This window comes from Cygnus atratus, chromosome 5 (assembly GCF_013377495.2).
Source record: "Cygnus atratus isolate AKBS03 ecotype Queensland, Australia chromosome 5, CAtr_DNAZoo_HiC_assembly, whole genome shotgun sequence".
Taxonomy (NCBI): domain Eukaryota; kingdom Metazoa; phylum Chordata; class Aves; order Anseriformes; family Anatidae; genus Cygnus; species Cygnus atratus.
In genome coordinates this window covers 42,046,833-42,063,519 of record NC_066366.1, presented here as the reverse complement: position 1 = coordinate 42,063,519, position 16,687 = coordinate 42,046,833, and the positions used below count along the sequence as shown (strand labels likewise).

Sequence of the window (16,687 nt, the reverse complement as noted above, 5' to 3'; positions counted from 1 at the left end):
AGAGTACTCAGCTTAGATCAACAAGAGAAAGAACTTCAGCACTCAATATATAACTTCCCTTTGCTTTATTATGGCTGCAGGGAATCTCAGAGCATTAGAAGAGACAGAAGGTTACTTCTAACAGTCTTAGCAGTTAATTGTCACCCTTGTACAAATATACAGATGACTATTTAAACTAACATCACTTGCTTCCTCTGTTGTTTCCACAATTACTTACAAATTAGGCTTTGAGTTGTGTCATTACCCAACTTAGAAACATCACTTTCCCTCATCCTGTTCCTGCACATCTTTCCTTCTCTCAGTTCACCTCTTGCCACATTTGGCAATTTCAAATATTTCGTGCACAGCTTGAATCACAATGATGCAGCACATCTCCTTCCACAAAAAAAAGATGAGGTGAAGCCTTACAAGCAAACTGTAAGTATTACCTCCCAGTTAAGTATACATTTCCAAAGCTTTCTCAATGAATGGGAGTTTATCTACTGAATACAGTAGGCTTTTGATCTGACCTAGGATAAGGGGCTTTGTAGAAAGCAGAGAAAATGCTGGTATGTTAGCATTTAAAGAGATTCTTTCCTACATAACAAAGAAAAGCAAGTGTCATTGGAGTGGAGGAAAAAGAAGGTGAAAGAAACCATCAGTTCTGAAGGTACAACTTAGTTGTCTAAAAACACATTAGTTTTGTGAAACTCCCCATCACCGGGGGTCTCTTTTCTCAGGTGAAAAGCAAAGGACACGAGGCAGGGAGGTGGTGGAGTCAACATCCCTGGAGGTATTTAAGAGATGTGTGGATGTGGTGCTTAGGGACATGGTTTAGCAGCGGACTTGCAGTGTTAGGTGGTTGGACGTGATGATCTTGAACGTTTTTTCCAACCAAAATGATTCCATGAACAGCAACAGAACCAATACAGTATCAAAACACTCCATAAATTGCTCGATCACGATGGGCTGTTTCCAAGTACCGTGAGCTTTATCAGTCACCTTCCCTCCCCTCAGCTTGTGATGACACCCATATGATCCTCTCTCCTAGGCATCCAATTTTCTTCTCCTTTCCTCAGGGTATGTCCTTGTTACACATCTGTGCAAAGTACTCCTCTCATGGTACCAGGAAAAGCAGCTAGAGCAGAGTAAGAGCAGGGTGAGCACAGCCAGTTTCGCTCTGCTAGCAGCTATATTTGGAGCAGCAGAGACCAAAGCGTGATCCTTCACTGCTGCGAGGGATAGTCTGCAGCGAAGAGGGTTGCGTGTGTTTCTCTCCAACTTTGACCCTCCCTAGTGAGTCACAGCGCAGATCACACATGTGGTGTTGGAGACATCAAATACTCTGAGAAATATTTGATTTCTCAGAAAGAGAATCCCAAGGATTTGGCAGCAGATGGTAAGTGTCATTTGATGCAGACACTTGCACAAGAATTACTTTGAGAGCAAGGGACAACTGAGACAGAACAAAGCAATATCCTCAGCACGGTCCTTAAGTAACAGTCCAGACAAAGCTGTTTGCTTACTCTTTTAAAGTCTGGCACAAATAAAGGCTGGATGAAAGCCTGCTGGTTTAAGTTCAAGTTTGACATGATGGAACAGGCTCTGACTGGTGGAAAAAAAAAAACTCAAGGAACCCTGTCCATCACTGCCACATCAAGTAAGGGTATCTCTCAGTCCATCACCAGTGACGTGCAACATTCAGGGGCTACTCGGCGTGTTTCCTTTCCTGGACCACCAGCAACAGCCCTGAAAAGACTGAAGTGCTTTTAACAACTCATAACAAAAACACATCCACTAGTCTCTTGAAAAGGCCCACTCTGTACTCACTTTTTAACCTAAAGAGAGCCACTTTTCAAGAAAAAAAGACCTTTTTTTGCTACTTCCATCCTCTAGCAGTCACATACAAACCAAAAAAGCAATAGTGGTTCCCGGGATCAGGACAGTGAGGACGTATCACAGCCTGTGCTTTTCAGAGTCTCTCAGAAAATACCTTTGAGGAGTTTGCAGCTATTACCCACAAAGCCCTCAATAACTAAGTGCCACTTGTCCGCTCTGACAAACTGCAGCAGCTAGACAGCCAGAACACTTAAATGAACCCGAACATATGAACAATTACACTGGAGCAAACAATTATACTTGTCAAATTCACTGTCCTCTCTCTGGCGGTGCCTATTATAGTGGATGCCCAAGGAAAGAATATAAGATCGTAACACCGACTGACTATTTCTTCGGTATGATCCTATAGCTTCCAGCAGTTTTGGGACTTCCTGAGCAAGATCTTCCATCTGGGCTATAATGCTTAACAGCCCCTGATAAATCCATCCTCCACATCCCCCTTTTGGATACAGAAAAGTTTCTCCAAAGTGTCCCACAGCAGAGTTCCAAAAATTGTGTGTATGAAAAGTAATACAATTTTTGTATTGAACGTCTCCTGCTTCTCACACAATGACAGTCTCTATTCCCTTTTAGTACGCCATTCGTTAAGAAATCTCCTCCATTTGACTCTCAGCAGTTGTTTCTTTTCTAACCTGAAAAGTCTCTTTGTACAGAAGCAGCATTACAACCCCAAATATTCTAAAAATGAAACTCAAGGGAAAACTTCTCAAGAGCAACACATGAACAAACTCAGACCACAATATTTACACTTCTTATTTTCATCTCTACATTTCTTATTTCATCAAAAGTTTTTCAAAACGGGACACAGAGATATACCAGACTCCGCTGCTTGTGCAGACCTATCCTGTAAGTATAAAGAAGTCGGGTGAAACTGAATTAATCTTCTCACTACTTTCTCCCAAAGCTAGCTTTCCAGGACCTGATTCCAGATCCACTCAGAGATGCAGAACAGTAGACAAGATGTTTTGACTGAGGTCCATACAGTACCTGCACGGAAGACTAGCGGTCACGATGGGAGATCTGACCTGTTCTCTATCACTTATGGTAAGTTCTGAAAACAAGAATCTAAGATCAGTTCAAATCAATCAGACAACCCAAGTGCCCGCAGTGGATTTAGCTGCCAATTCTCAAGCCACAAGCATGCTACTTTGTAGCAGCAAGGCCACGGACTTTTCAGAGGGCTGCTTGTATAATGTAAGTCAGAAACATAATAACTTCACCAACTTTTCAAAGTGTTTGGGTCATCAGTACAGCACTAACAGGAAATGCTGTTGGAAAAAAATCCACAGTTTAAAAGTAGCTGAGGGATTTTCCCTCTTCAAAAAGAGAACAGCACTGAATAATTTTGATAAGAACTTCTAAAAGCAAAGCACAGGATTTACAAGCAGCTGCAAGCAAGGCAGCCATCTAGCTCTAACACAGGGAAGAAACTGAGATCTCACCATTCAGACATATTTTCATCTGAGCCCTGCTTCTGCTCATCAGCTTCGCACTCCATCCGCTCCTTCCTTCCCCCTTTGCTGAGGAAGGGCCTGTTCTCTCCTGTTTCACAAAGGCCACGACTAGATGATGTCCAAGGGGCGTTTTCCTTCCAGCGTGAAAGACGTTGTTTCTTAGCTGACTTGAACCTGCAGCCCCTCTCGTAGTTCCACTCCGACACCCTGAGCTTTTGCTGGAGACTGGCAGCCACCTCTGATGTCACGCGTTTGACTTTCCGACGGCGCCTGAGAGGTCGACACGGCGCGTTCTCTGTAAAGGAGTCTGACTCATGCCACGAGTGTTGCTTGCTCCTCAGGGTGGCACTGAGAGCTGGATGTCGTTTGACCACTGCTGTGTCATCAGAGTCACTGAAATTGGCTGTCAGCACCTCCCGGCAATCCTTCACAGCTTCATCCAAGCTTGACTCTGAGGCCTCGCTGTAGCAGCAGGCATGTTCTGCCTGATGCGTGAAGTCTGAGCGTCGTTTGCGACCCCGTCTCTTGCGAAGCTGACGTCGCTGCTGCCGTGGGCTTAGGGCCATCTCTTCCCATAGCTCATCCAGCTTGTTTTGTTCTGAAGTCTGCTCTAAGGCTGAAGCCAAGTCATGCACCAGTTCATCCATTGGCAATACCTACTAAAAACAACAGCAAACAATTAGCACCAGACATAAGTGTCACTACTAACACATTGCTAAACCACAGTATGCTATAGCCTTTGTAACATTAACTGAGTTACGCACTTACTTTGAGCTGCCTAGGAGAAACAATGCAGCGCAACTGCTGTTTCTTGGGCTAATGTTCACTCCTTCCTTCCTTTTGCAAGAGTTAAAACCCGCTTCTAACCATGGTGGCAGAGACGTCACTACTGCGGCAGCTGGGTCAAGTGCTCTGCGTCTGGAAGGGCCTTACGGCTGCATCTTTTGCTTTGAAGGGATGTGCTTTATTACACATCTTAAGAGCAACAGAGCCTGCAACTAGCTCTCTACCTCATGTGATTGTGTTGGTTACTATAAGCCACAGGGATCAGCCTGCACGGCAAACAGACTGAAGTCTTCCAAAAAGTAGACAGGCAGTAAAGCTGGGAGCAAAACAAAAAGTAAAACAGGCAGTTTGCAAGTCAGCACCAAATCAGCAGCAAAACAAGACACACGGACACTGTGATCCTTACAACAGCGTGCATAAGACGAAGCCCCACTTGCCACAGGCAGAATTCCCACCCACCCTACCTCTGGGCTGTTAGTGTCCTAAGCTCCTGGCCAAACTCCTAACCCCACCACAGTCACCTCCCCCTCCGTGCCACGCCGAGGCGGGATTTCCCTCCCCAAACTGAAGGTTTCACACTCAGCCACAGGGCCCGAGCCTGCAAACACCCGCAGCCCCGTCCCAGAGCAGCCCCGGCTGCCGCAGGCCGCCTCCGGCCGCCCCATAACGCCCCTCCGCCCCGAGGGGCAGCCGGCGCCCTCCCGCAGCCCCCCGGGCAGCCCCCGGCCCCGCAGCACGGGCCTGCCGCGCACCGAGGCCCGGCCAGGGAGCCCACCGGGGCCCCGCCGGCCCGGCCCGGCCCGGCCCGGCCGAGCCGCTCCCGGCCCCGCCGCCCCCCCCCGGCCCCGCCGCCGGGCCGCGGCCCCCCGGCCCCGCTCACCGGCCAGCGGCCGCTCCGCCCGCCCCTCGCAACGGCGCTTCCGGCCTGCCCGGGCCGCTTCCTCCCCGCCCGCCCCGCCGAGGGGCGGGCCTGGCGCCGGGGGTTGGCCCGGGACGGGGCCGCAGCGCCTCGAGGCCCGCCCCTCGGGGCCGGCGGGGTGCTCTGAGGGAGCGCTGCGTAATGGCGGGGTGGTCGGAGGGGCGTCCCCTCCGCAGTGCTCCTGTTACTGGGCTTAAGCTCGCGGAGTTGTGTCCCCCGATCCTCTTCCAGGCGCTTTTGGGATAGGGTGGACATGAGGTGCCTCAACGTGGCACTGCTTCGTGGGGGGGTGTCTGTGAGGTGCTGGGACTGCTGCCACGCCACCGAGGTTCACTGTCACCCCAAACCACGACCACAACTTGTCCCACATGAAGATCCCCTCGTGTTTTCATGTTTCACCCCAGTGACCACTGAACACCTTCAGACACATGGCCCAGCGTCTGAGGTCCTTCCTGAAGCTCGGCACCCAGATCTCTAATCTCGACACATCCCTTGATTTAGTGCATGTATATTATCAGGTGCCATGGGTCGGTTTATGAAGTTCTTATTTATGGAAATATCAGCCACCGGCTTATCTGACCTCTGGCCTGCTTGCGAATGAAAGTAACATCTGCCCTATAGAAGGCCCGGTGTTCCTTATCGATTTTCTGAAGATTTGTGCTTTGGTAGGTCCTGTTGTCGGAGTCCCAGCCCGTGTCTCTACAGATCATTAGCTGCTAATAGAAGCTGTATGTTTGCAGCTCTTGTCATGCGCTCACTCTTGCGCTGCTTGATTTTTATTTTTATTTTTTAATTGTAAGATGTAGGTAACCAGTAAACTATGTACCAAAACTCCTCCATTTCATTTCAGTGCTGACACACCGATTTTATATATCTGGATGAAACTTTGTTATTTCTCAAGTTAAACCTCTCTGTGTAATTCCCTTGTCCTTAAGAGCTGTACCTCACTTCATATTGTCACAGCATATTCTTATAATCTTTCCCATTTTCTAGATCACCAGCAGCCATCAGTAAAGCCAAGTGTGTCCCCACACTCACGTTTTACTTAGCGTTTCCTTTTGTTTCCTGTCTTTCCGTTTATTTAATCCATGTGGCAGCATTCATATTCAAGACAATATTGGTTCATTTTTCAAGTAACATTTTACGAGGCAATATATTAAAGGCTTTGCTGAAGTCCAGATATATTATGTACACGACATTCTCTTCATCTGCTAATTTTGTAAATTAAATCAGAGAAAGTAATCAGGTTTGTCTGACATGATTTGTTCTCTATAAATCTACACCGCTGCTTATTGCTTATGGATCTATTATCTTTTGTATTTTTGCATTTTTTTTCTGCCTCTATTCTGTCATGTGGCCAGGAACAGAAGTTATTCTGAAAGGGTGATAATTGCCAAGATCGCAACTTTCCCCTGCTCCCCCCTAAATGACTGGTACTGTGCTTGCTCTTCCTCAGTCCTCTGGCACCCTCCCTAGTTTGCTAAGATACTTCAGAAATGACCGTAAGAGAATCCTTGAGCTCGTGGCTGATTCCTACACCCCTCTAGGACAATCGCCATTTAGCTTCATCGAGTTCTCTCCATGCCATTTCTCCAATTCGTCCTTTATTTCGTTCTGAGCTGTCATTTTAACATTTTCATTACCTTTTAGTTGTCTGAAAAATTTCCGTGGAAAAAAATATTAAAAGAAGAAAAACAGTCATTCAGTAGATCATTTTTATCCAATTCTTAATGTCTGACTTCAGTTAAGTTACTTTCTCTGCATCAATTCATCTCTAAATGTCTGTGCTTTTGTCTTTTTAACCCTTTCTATGGCATTAACTCACTCTATTTGACTGCAGCATTTTGTTTTCCCTGTCAGTTTCCTATTTCCAATACAGGGGTTTTCTTTTTACTCTCGGATCTGAGAGCCAATCCCTCCTAAAATCTAATCCTGTTTTACCACTGCAATCCTTTTTCATGCTTCAGGATATAAAACAGCTACAAAATGTCTGGGTTAGAGAGAAACTCCCCTGATGGGAAGGTTATTCTGTAAACATCCACTTCAGAGCTTCTTACCCCTTCATTTCGATCACTCCGTGCTGGCTGCGGTTCCGGGCAGGACAACAAATTAGACAAACAGTTGTGTAAAAGCATTCCTGTGTTGGTGTGTCCTGGGCAGATGCACAACAGCAGATGCCCAGTCTAATTTCTCTTATTTTCCATTTGTTTTCCCAAACAGCTCTCTGCTGTTCTGTTGGTCAACAAGCTGTTTTGCCACTGATATAAATTTTACTTCACCTGTCCATTTTTTTTAAACAATTTTCAGCATTTTAAACTAAATTTCAGTAGATGTCAGCAGCCTTTTTCCTGATTTGGGGGAGGTGGGGTTTGATTTTCTGGAAGAAGGTTAAGGGTAGCAGAAGTGTTTTTGCAATTTGCAAGAGTCACAAGAACTACTAATACAATCCAGAAATAGTTCGTTCACAGTACAAGAAAAAAAAAAAAAAAAGGCAGTAGGAGTTGGAGAAATATAATGGGGCAATTGGGGTAATCTAGTTTTGAGCAGTTTATGATATTTCTGTTCTGTCTCACAAAGTCGAGAAGTGAGACAGTGATTATAAATTCTGAATCCTTGCCTGAGTTCAACTCCATCCCGCATCCCTGGCAAATTGTTTTATCTTTGTGTAGTTTGTGGTTTTCCTGCGTGGACAACAGGAACTGACCCATCTTCTTAGCACTAATTTTGCTTGTGAAATGCTCTGGGGGTGCAAAATGTTCAGCACTCTTATCCTAGCTGGACTGTTAGCCTTTCCTGGGGTTTGCACATGTAGCTATCTTTTTCCTGCCCAAAGGCTGTTGTGACCAGCACCAAACTGTTTCTGGGACTAGAGATGGGAGCGGAGATGGTGGTGGTGAGGGACATTCCTGAGGTGAGCAGGAAAGGAAGGTCCGTGGGATGCTTACAGCACATTGTTGCTGCTTCTTTGCCCAGCTCATGCTCCAGCTGGCACAGGGAGAGGTATGGCCTGGTAGGACGGGAAGAGTAAAAGGGTCGTTGCTCTACCCCAGCAAATGAGCTGAGTGGTCCCATGGTGCTTCTCAGCAAAACCTTCCAGGGGTTAAAAGGAAAAAGAGAGAGACAGAAAGGGGACAAGAGACAAAGGGAGGAATAAAGTCAAAAAATGTGCCGTGAAGCTTCTTGCAGCAAAATGCGGAGAAAGTCATTTCCAACTTCTTTCATCTCGGAGATGAAGCCACTAAATAAAAGGGCAGCGCAGAACACAAGGGCTTTTAATCTGTCTCATCTCCTTCATAATAACTGCAAATTTTCCCTGGGCTCCTGGGAGTGAGCCTCTTTCCTCTGTCTTTGCCTTATCTCCCCCCTCCATATTTCACAGCCGGCTCGGCTCCCCTCACTCGGCTGCCCCCGGCCTAGTCTCCGAGAGGCCTGTGGGAGCCGCCAGCTCCCAGGGCCGCATTGTTCCCGGCTTGGGAGGAAGCTCAGGGAGGGAATTGAAGGCAAGTCAAAGGGAAACGGCATCATCGCTGCTTCATTAATGGGAACCTTTCAGCAGAAAACATATCAGAGCGAGGTCTTTTCAGAGGCAGTAATTAGCAATTTGGAGCCTTCCCCCCTCAGGAGATGCAGCTGCGATCTAACAAGTGGGAGCAGTGCTCGCCTCCTTTTACGCTTCATATTTATTGTTTTTCATTTTCTCCATCTTCCTCCCATTGTCCAGCCTCCTCCTCGCTGCCAGATAAGGGCCCTTTATTAATCGCTCCCTTTTAATTCTTCATTAATGATAATAACTTTCTCTGGCGCGCGGAGAGGAGTTAATCTTTCCTGGGTATTGAGAAAGGACAGGGCTGAAAGGGAGGGAGTGAAGAAGTGCATGGTGGACAAGGCTGTACCACCACGCTTCCCTCCCTCCCCACCACCCGGAAGGAGTTTCTGGAGACTTTGGCTCTCAAGCCGTGAGATGCCCATTGGAAAGCCCTGGGCTGACAGTGTGGCTTTGGTAGGACATACCCTGGCTCAGGGAGCAGGCCCTCACCAGAAACAGGTATACTTGGGCCAGATGGAGGCACTTTCTCGGTGTCTTTGCCAAAAAGCCAGTGGATTGGTGTAACTGGTGGCCTGGGCCTACTCATCTTGTAAGAACAGTCCCTCAGGCACCTTCAAAGCCCAATTTCCAAACTGCCAATATTGCCCAAATTTAAATAGCACCTGAAAGTGGAAAAAAAATGTATCTGGGAGGCTCTGCACAGGACAAGACCCTTCTTGGTGCCTCCCTCCAACAGATGTCAGAGGCTGTTCTTTCTGAGCACTGAATGAAGATGCAGATCCAACCTCAGTCAGGATTCATGAGGGATTTGTGTCTGCAAGCAGTTGGCTGAGCAATGACCCCGTGTGGGGTACGTGGTGAGAGTTGTGACAAGGGGCCAGTCCTGCTGATATGGCCAAGTCAAATTCCTATCTACTGTGGAGAGGGCGCCTTAAACAAATAGGTGTAAGACAGCTTAAAGCAAACGTGATTGTTTCTGTGATAGGCAAGAGACAAAGTGTCACAGATGCAGAGTTCCTCGGGAAAGAAATTTAAAAATTAAGAGAAACCAGTTTTACTTGGATTCTTCCATGGCAAGGACATTTGTATATAGTATGCAGGGTGTTAATAGTGTTGTAAATTGGAAGTAAGAACTAAACAAAAAGAGAAACTGAGGGCAAGCAAGACAGGAACTAAAGAACCACTAAACAAGTTACAGGAATACCCCTAGTCTTACAACCAAAAGCCTGATCATGAAGCTGCTCGTCTCTTATCTAACTCATTTTATTTGATGATTTTCTTTATTTGGCGATAGATCACTGCCTCCTGTATAACTGTAACAGTCTGGGTTCTTGCTATGGCTGCCTGTCCCCCAGCCATCGCTGGTGTAATAACAGTGGCCTCTGAGCCACTCAAAGGGACACTCATCAGTCTCCCAGCAGGCCTCAGGGGCCCAGCTAAATTCTCTGAGGATTCTTTGATGCTCAGAAAAGAAATATGTTCACTGTGGAAGCAGAGAGCTGGAAGTGGCACTGGTGATGCTGGTGGGCGCTGGAACATCGTGGACGTTAATGTCAGGTGGCAGGAACTGGATGCTAGCTTGCCGTCAGCAAGAGCAAGCAGCATTTCAAAAGTTGTGGGCCTCAAACACAGCCAGCAGAGCCAAATGCAGGGATCACCCACAAGGACTGGTGAAGCCTCGAGGAGAGTGGAATGATGACTTTTTCAGTTATAATAATTGCAGGTTTTGCTTCCTGAAGGTCCTCTTGCTCCTCTCCTGTTGTCCTTGCACCTTGTCATTCTCTGCCTGTTGCAGTGAGAGCAGCTGGAATACGGGAATGCAGAAGGTCTTCATAGATAGCACTGCAGGGCATGCCACAAGTCTGCATAAAGCAGCCAAGCAGAAGTGCCAGAAGGCCTCACTGGTTGTATTGTCATTCCCAATTCAAGGGGAAGATGAATATGTTCTGCTAGCTGCATGTATGAACAGGGCTGGGTGTTTCAGCCAAGGGCACACTTGTTGGAGGAGCCCTGCAAGTTTTCTGGCATCTGTAGGTTGGTCTGGGCCTGGTGCTGCTCTTTACACATGGATCTCTTATGCATATGGGTCTGTAAATGCATAGCTTTAGAAAGCAACCAAGATGACAGCGATCCCTGAGTCACAAGTGTTACTAAAACCTTTGCACACAGCAGCAGCTGTATCCCTGTCCCAGGATGTACCTAACCTCCGTCTGCCCTCCAGTCCAGCCTGCAGCCAGGACTCCCCTCCCTTGTCTCCATGTGGGTGCTCATCCCTTCTACCGCCGCTTTCTTCCTGCACCGTGCATTTTCCTGGTCCTTACCTCTTGTTGCTCGGGACCTGAGCTGATCTGCAAGCCCCCGCCCCTTGAGCAGATCCTGCTCACTGCCTTACCTGGCTTTTGCGTGCTGGGTGCTGTGACTTTTCATGGCTGTTCCCAGCACGGAGCCCAGGCACCCCCTCCTGCTGCCCCGTGCAGCGGCCAGGGGAGCCTGCGGTGCTGACATTGCCAAGCCTTCCGGAGGTTTGAGAGCGCTTCATGGTAAGGAAGAAGGCGGCAGCATGGATCTGCGGGGAGGGGGAGGGGAGCAGCCTGACAATCCCCTTCGAATTATAAACATATCCTCTTTAAATACATTTCTAAGGATAACATTTGTATTACTGCGTCCTGTGGCTGCTGATAGGGCCCTGCTTATCGCCTTGGTCTCTCCTCCTTTCTCTGGGCCCTGCTGGGAAAGGTCCCTATCTGGAGCCGAGCTGGCAATCCTCCGCCAAGCAATTGTTTCAGTCCAGGGGAAAAATTAATTTCTGCCTATCGTTAATTGAGAGAATTGTGTGGAGAGCTGGGAGGGGGGCTGGTGGGGGGAGTGGGGGATGGAGTGGGGAAGAGAGAGATCGTGTTATTAACAGTGTCCCTTTCATAACCAAATACCCTGATTTCCATCAGTGAGATGAGAGGCTCATTACAGCAAGAAGGTGATTAGAGAACTTGGAGGAACTATCAGGCTAAGCAGGAGAGTGGCAGGGAATTCGGGAGGGACTTGCAGCAGAAGGGCAGCCGCACCAACCAACCATCCCCTCTCACCCTCACTGCCTTCTCCTCCACCCTTCTTCTCCCCGTCAGGCCGTGACCCCCTGCACACATCGCAGGAAAAAGCCACAAAGAAGTTCCAAAGATCAGCAGTTTCAGTGGCTGGAGAGATGCTTTATATGGGGGCAGAGCCTGCACGCTCATAACTGAAAACCCACTGGAGATGACCAGGTCCTAAAGGCCCAGCTGAGAGTTCATTTGAATGCCTTTTGCTGGTAGTCAAAGAAGAAGATGTAAAAAACATTGGCCTCCTTCCAAGCTACAAGGGGAGGTTGGCCATTCAGGGTGTCTCTCAGCTGCTTCCTCAACAGGTGGCTAAAAACTAGGACTCCTGACCATCTCGCTCACTAAAATTACATACAGGTGGAAGAAAACTACCCCGATACTACTCTGATCCAGCTTTTGCACCACTCTTTGCATGCGTGTCCCCTGCAAGATATTTCCCCTATTTTAGAGGTATCACTGCTGTGATACAGCCCACCAGCCCCCAAGCCATCTCATGCACCATGTGTATGTCTTCATGAATTTGCTGTCCTTCAGCTCAGAATTGCTCCCCTGACAAATAGCTGCAGAATCCCCTTGATTCCTGACATTGCTAGAAATAACTTTCGCCCCCTTCGGGAAGGTAAGCAGCCTTGAAAATTCATCCAGCTCACATAAACATTAGGGGATGGGACTCAGATAAAAAGTTGAACTTCTCCCACCCTGCATGTGAATGATGCAATGAAAAAAAAATCCATCAATGTAATTTTCCTTCTTTTTTTAATATAAATCTTTGGCATCCCAGAACAAATTTGTAGTGGACAAGATGATGATAAAGATTCTACTTAATTAGAGCGATCTATCTAACCCGTTGCTCCCATTGTTAATATTAGTTAATGCTTTAGTTATTAGGGTTTTTCTGTTATTAGTCCATTGCCAACACTGCACTTAAGACTGTTAAAAATCCTGTTCTGAGATGACAAAGGGGTCTTTGGCAAGTTCCAAGCTGGAGAGAAAAGGTGCAACAGAGAAGTATCAACTGAGCAGACACAGACTGTAAACATTATGGGGACTGAACTCTCCCCTTCCTTTGATGAAAACCACTCCTCTAGGGTAGAGAGAGGAGCAGAATGTCTCACTCCTGAGACTCCAGGAAACTCAATATAGTATGGCACTCACAATAAATTGATGTGAAAATAGAAATACTTTTAGAAGGTAAATGGACTTCTTTTCCTCTAAATCACAAAGGAGAACATGAAGGCAGACAGAAGTGTTTGGTTTCACAGTACACAGAGCTCTCAATAAAGTAGCACAAACAACCTCTCCTAGCTCCCACCCCATGCAGATCTCCTACCTCTTCTTAGCCTAATCCCATCTACCCGTAACCATGTGTTGAGCTCTAGTAATCTCCAGCTCCTCAGGGAGATCCAGACAGAATCCAAAGCAGACCCTCCACACAAGGCAAACCTTCCCATTTTAGCACTAAGTTTCATTGCTGTCAATAGAGGAAACACCCAGAAGTACATGGTCTCTTGGAAAGCTAGTTGGAGGGCAGAGTGGTCACCATGGTCCATTCGATCCTTAGCAATTTCTCTTTGTTCACTTATCCCCATGAGACAATTACCAGCAAACGGCAAATTGTTACGACTGTCTGTGGCAACGGTTAATAGTAGGCACAGAGCCAGACTTAGAAAACTTTGAAGTCAGAATGATTTGTGAGAATCGGTATATTTAGCCTTTCCTCTTCAGCAAAGTCCATTACTTGCCACTTTCTTATGGAAATCACCAGTAAAATGGAAATGGAGAAGAAAGCCTGTTATAGTTTTTTTATATTTGTTAGTCATGTCATCTTCTTCTAAAGATGCTGAGAGCTCTGCCTTGAATTTCTAGTATTATCAGTCAATTAATGAATAAAGATGATCCCAAATTCATAGGTAGCTTTGGTCTAACACAATTGATAATTAGGCCAACACAGACTTCGTGGCTCTTCAGCTACTCTGACCAGAGGGGCCCTGGAAAAAAAAATACACTCACACGACCGGCAGTACTCAGTCCTGGGCAGTTGGACACAAGCATCCTCCAGCCAAGCCATAAAGAGCTGCAAGCTGGTGGTAGCCTCTGGCTGTGGATGCCTAGCCTGAACTATTGTTCCACACTTACATAATTGAGGTTGTCTTCAAGTGGTGAAATCAATGACGCACATCTCAAACCAAAAATGATCAGGCACTTGGAAAAGCCTCAGCTGCTAGCTGCTTTCTGCCTCAGACAGTATTCTGGCACCAGCTTTGTGAGGCTGCAGCAATGAGGTCTGAGGAACAGCCTGCATGGCTGCTTCTCATCCTCTCACTCTCTGCAGCACATCAGGAAAATGGTAAAGAGGGGAGAGTGCCTGCTCAGCCTCCCACTAAATCCATCCCAGTCGATGGCTCTGAAGCGTCAATTAGACTGACTAGTGTAGAATGAGACCAGGAAAGGGGACAACTGGAATACATAAATGGAACAGAAAGGGAAGATGTTTGGAGGAAAAAGATCCAAGTAGTGACAGTGAACCAAAAACAGTGACTGAGATAACTCCAGAAGATGGACGGGAAAGAGAAGAGAGGATTACAGCTTCTCAAACAGGAAAAAGTGCTGAAAAGGAGAAAAAGAACAGACAGAACTTTAATATTAGAGATATAAGATCTATGTGATCGTTTCATTAAATGGGTCAATGAGAAAACAAGATAGAAGTTGACAGATGGTATACAAAGAGAAAAAATTAAAAGCAAATTAACTGAGGAAGGTGGGAAACCAACCAAGAAAGTACCTGCAGCTTCAATGCTACTGAACTGAAATGACCGACGCTCCTATTTATTTTTACTTTCTTGGCCATCACCTGTATCTAACTTCTCTTTGCTTCTTTTTGTTGAGTCCATCAGCATGGGATTCAAAAGGGACAGTGATTATTTTGACCATATCTTTCTGCATTATCATGAGTTACTCTAGATCTCATAATGAGACAGCTAAAGAAGAAAGGAGAGCATAATTGAATGCCACCAAAGCATGCTGAAGCATCTCAGCAATTAAGAAGAAAGCTCCTTCCCACACACACAGCTGGTCCTGCCGAAACCCTTCTTGGTGCTCACAATGCTGGGTGATGTCGAGGGCCAAACTGTAGTTAGCTGGAGCCCTTGGAGAGAATGGGACAAAGGTGGGAGTGCTGAAATCCAGTTCTTAGGGCAACTCCAAGATGCTCTGATGATCTCCGGCATCCCAGAAAGTCCCAGGGCAGTGTAATCTGGAACAGACCCTGCTCTGTCACAGGGAGTATGCACTTCCCAGCATCTTTCCTCCAGAACATTAGTTCAGCACAGAAAAAGAAGTGAGATCAGCCAAATTCATTGAACGAAAGAGAACATGACACCTGTACAAAGAGGGACAGACAAAAAAGCAGAGCTACAAGCAGAGAACGTGAGAGAATTTCAGGAGGAAGAGTTTGAAAAACAGAAATGTGACTACGAAGAGAGGAGAGTGAGGGTGAATTAGACAGAGAGAGATGGAGACATGGGTCGTGTTTGGAGGAAAGAGCACGGGGGGAGAAAGGAGGGGCAAAGTCCAAGACACTCAGCGAGTTCAGAACAATCTCCATTCTCCGCAGCGCTTTCTGTTTAAAAAAATAAAAAAGGAATGATGGAGAAGGGGAGAGAGTCAGACAAGTTTAATGATGTGTGTTCAAAGCTCAGATTGGAAAAATGACAGAGAAAAGCAGCCTGTTTCGGCTCTAATAAATTGTTCTTTGCTGTAAGAGACGCCTGTCGCAGCATTAATACAGGGCCCTAATACACGGGTCAGGGTTAAGTAATTTTCTCCGGCAACTTAAGCGAATAATGAAGCTGGCAGCGGCTAGTGGCGCGGTGGGAGAGATGGCCCGGGCCGCCAGCACTTTGTCTTCATTTATTATGCCAGCTCTCATGATTTGGGTACTGGCTGCAGCAACGGGAAGCCTCCGCCGAGGAGATATCGCTTCATTTCGGCAAGGTAATGAAAGCTGGGATGGGGGGAGGATAAACCAATTTGCTGGCTGACATGGGAAGGAGTGATTTGCAGACCTGGGTGAGGGAGGGGGGTGGCCAAGCAAGAGGAAGCACAAGGCTAAACCAAGGGGGGTGCTCAAGGCCCTTCCCAGAGGTAACAGCACCGTGTGCTTGTGGGGAGGGCAATGGAGGATTGGGCGGGAGGGGATGGTGGGGCTGGAGCCAGGAGATACCAGCACCTGAGGGGGCAGGGAGCAAGGAAGAGCCACCAGGAAGGACAGCAAGGATAGGAGAGAGGCAGAGGCTGCTGGAAGAAGCAGTGGCTGGAGCAGGTTCAAGGGCTGGTGGAAGTGGTTGGTGGAGCAAAGCTGAAGAGCATGCAGTGTTGGGATGAGGAAAGACAAGCAGAGAGCAGCCATGTTGGGGAAGGCAAGCACAAGAAGCAGGGTGAGAGGGAGAGCACAGGAGGTCATCCTGTCATTGATGGTAAGGGAGACTCATCCTTGTCAGAGGCATGGATACTCAGGAACTCGCTGAAGTTCACCCCCACCAAGCTCATCACTCTTGTCATGAGGGAGAAAGTCCGGATGAAGCAGGAGGCTACCCTGCAGCCACAGCACTCCAGGGAGAAGAGGGAACTTGTGTCTCCTGGACTTTCTCCCCACCACACGGGCTTAGGCAATGCTGCTCCAAGCCTACTTCTTCAAAGCAGATTAGCAATGACCGATTTGGTGACTTAACTCCCCAGCCGTGGGTGTCACTCAGACCAGGCCAGGCATACTGTTCGCATGCTCTGAGTAGCTCTGCACTGCTGTCTTCTCTTCTCATCCTACCTGAGAGGATATATCCGAGCAGCTGGGATGCCATCTTCATCCCTATTCCAAAATACCTGCACCTCTCAGAGCACATCCCTACCTCCTTCAACCCCCACGCTGCCCGCTCCCAAAACAGCAAAGGGAATAGAGGGGACAGAGCCCTGCCAGAGTCGAGTCTGGGACTCTTGCCTTTCCCCCCTCCTC

General features: G+C 47.4%; 1 protein-coding gene across 20 annotated transcripts in view; it reads right to left on the bottom strand.

The window, feature by feature from the left end:
• The window catches only part of GPATCH2L (G-patch domain containing 2 like), a 39,108-nt gene extending 34,024 nt beyond the window's left edge, over nucleotides 1–5,084 (bottom strand). For 7 of the 20 annotated variants that reach the window (XM_035540103.2, XM_035540108.2, XM_035540098.2 and 4 more), the window contains exons 1-3: nucleotides 4,999–5,078; nucleotides 4,101–4,434; nucleotides 3,321–3,991 (exon numbers count right to left, since the gene is read on the bottom strand). In XM_035540103.2, the coding sequence (XP_035395996.1) occupies nucleotides 3,321–3,979 (659 nt within the window). In that variant the 5' untranslated portion in view covers nucleotides 3,980–3,991; nucleotides 4,101–4,434; nucleotides 4,999–5,078. Of the gene's footprint in view, nucleotides 1–3,320; nucleotides 3,992–4,096; nucleotides 4,435–4,998 lie in introns of all 20 variants that reach the window. The other 13 variants (XM_050711344.1, XM_050711343.1, XM_050711346.1 and 10 more) reach the window with 8 other exon arrangements.
• Between the last annotated feature and the right edge of the window lie 11,603 nt (nucleotides 5,085–16,687).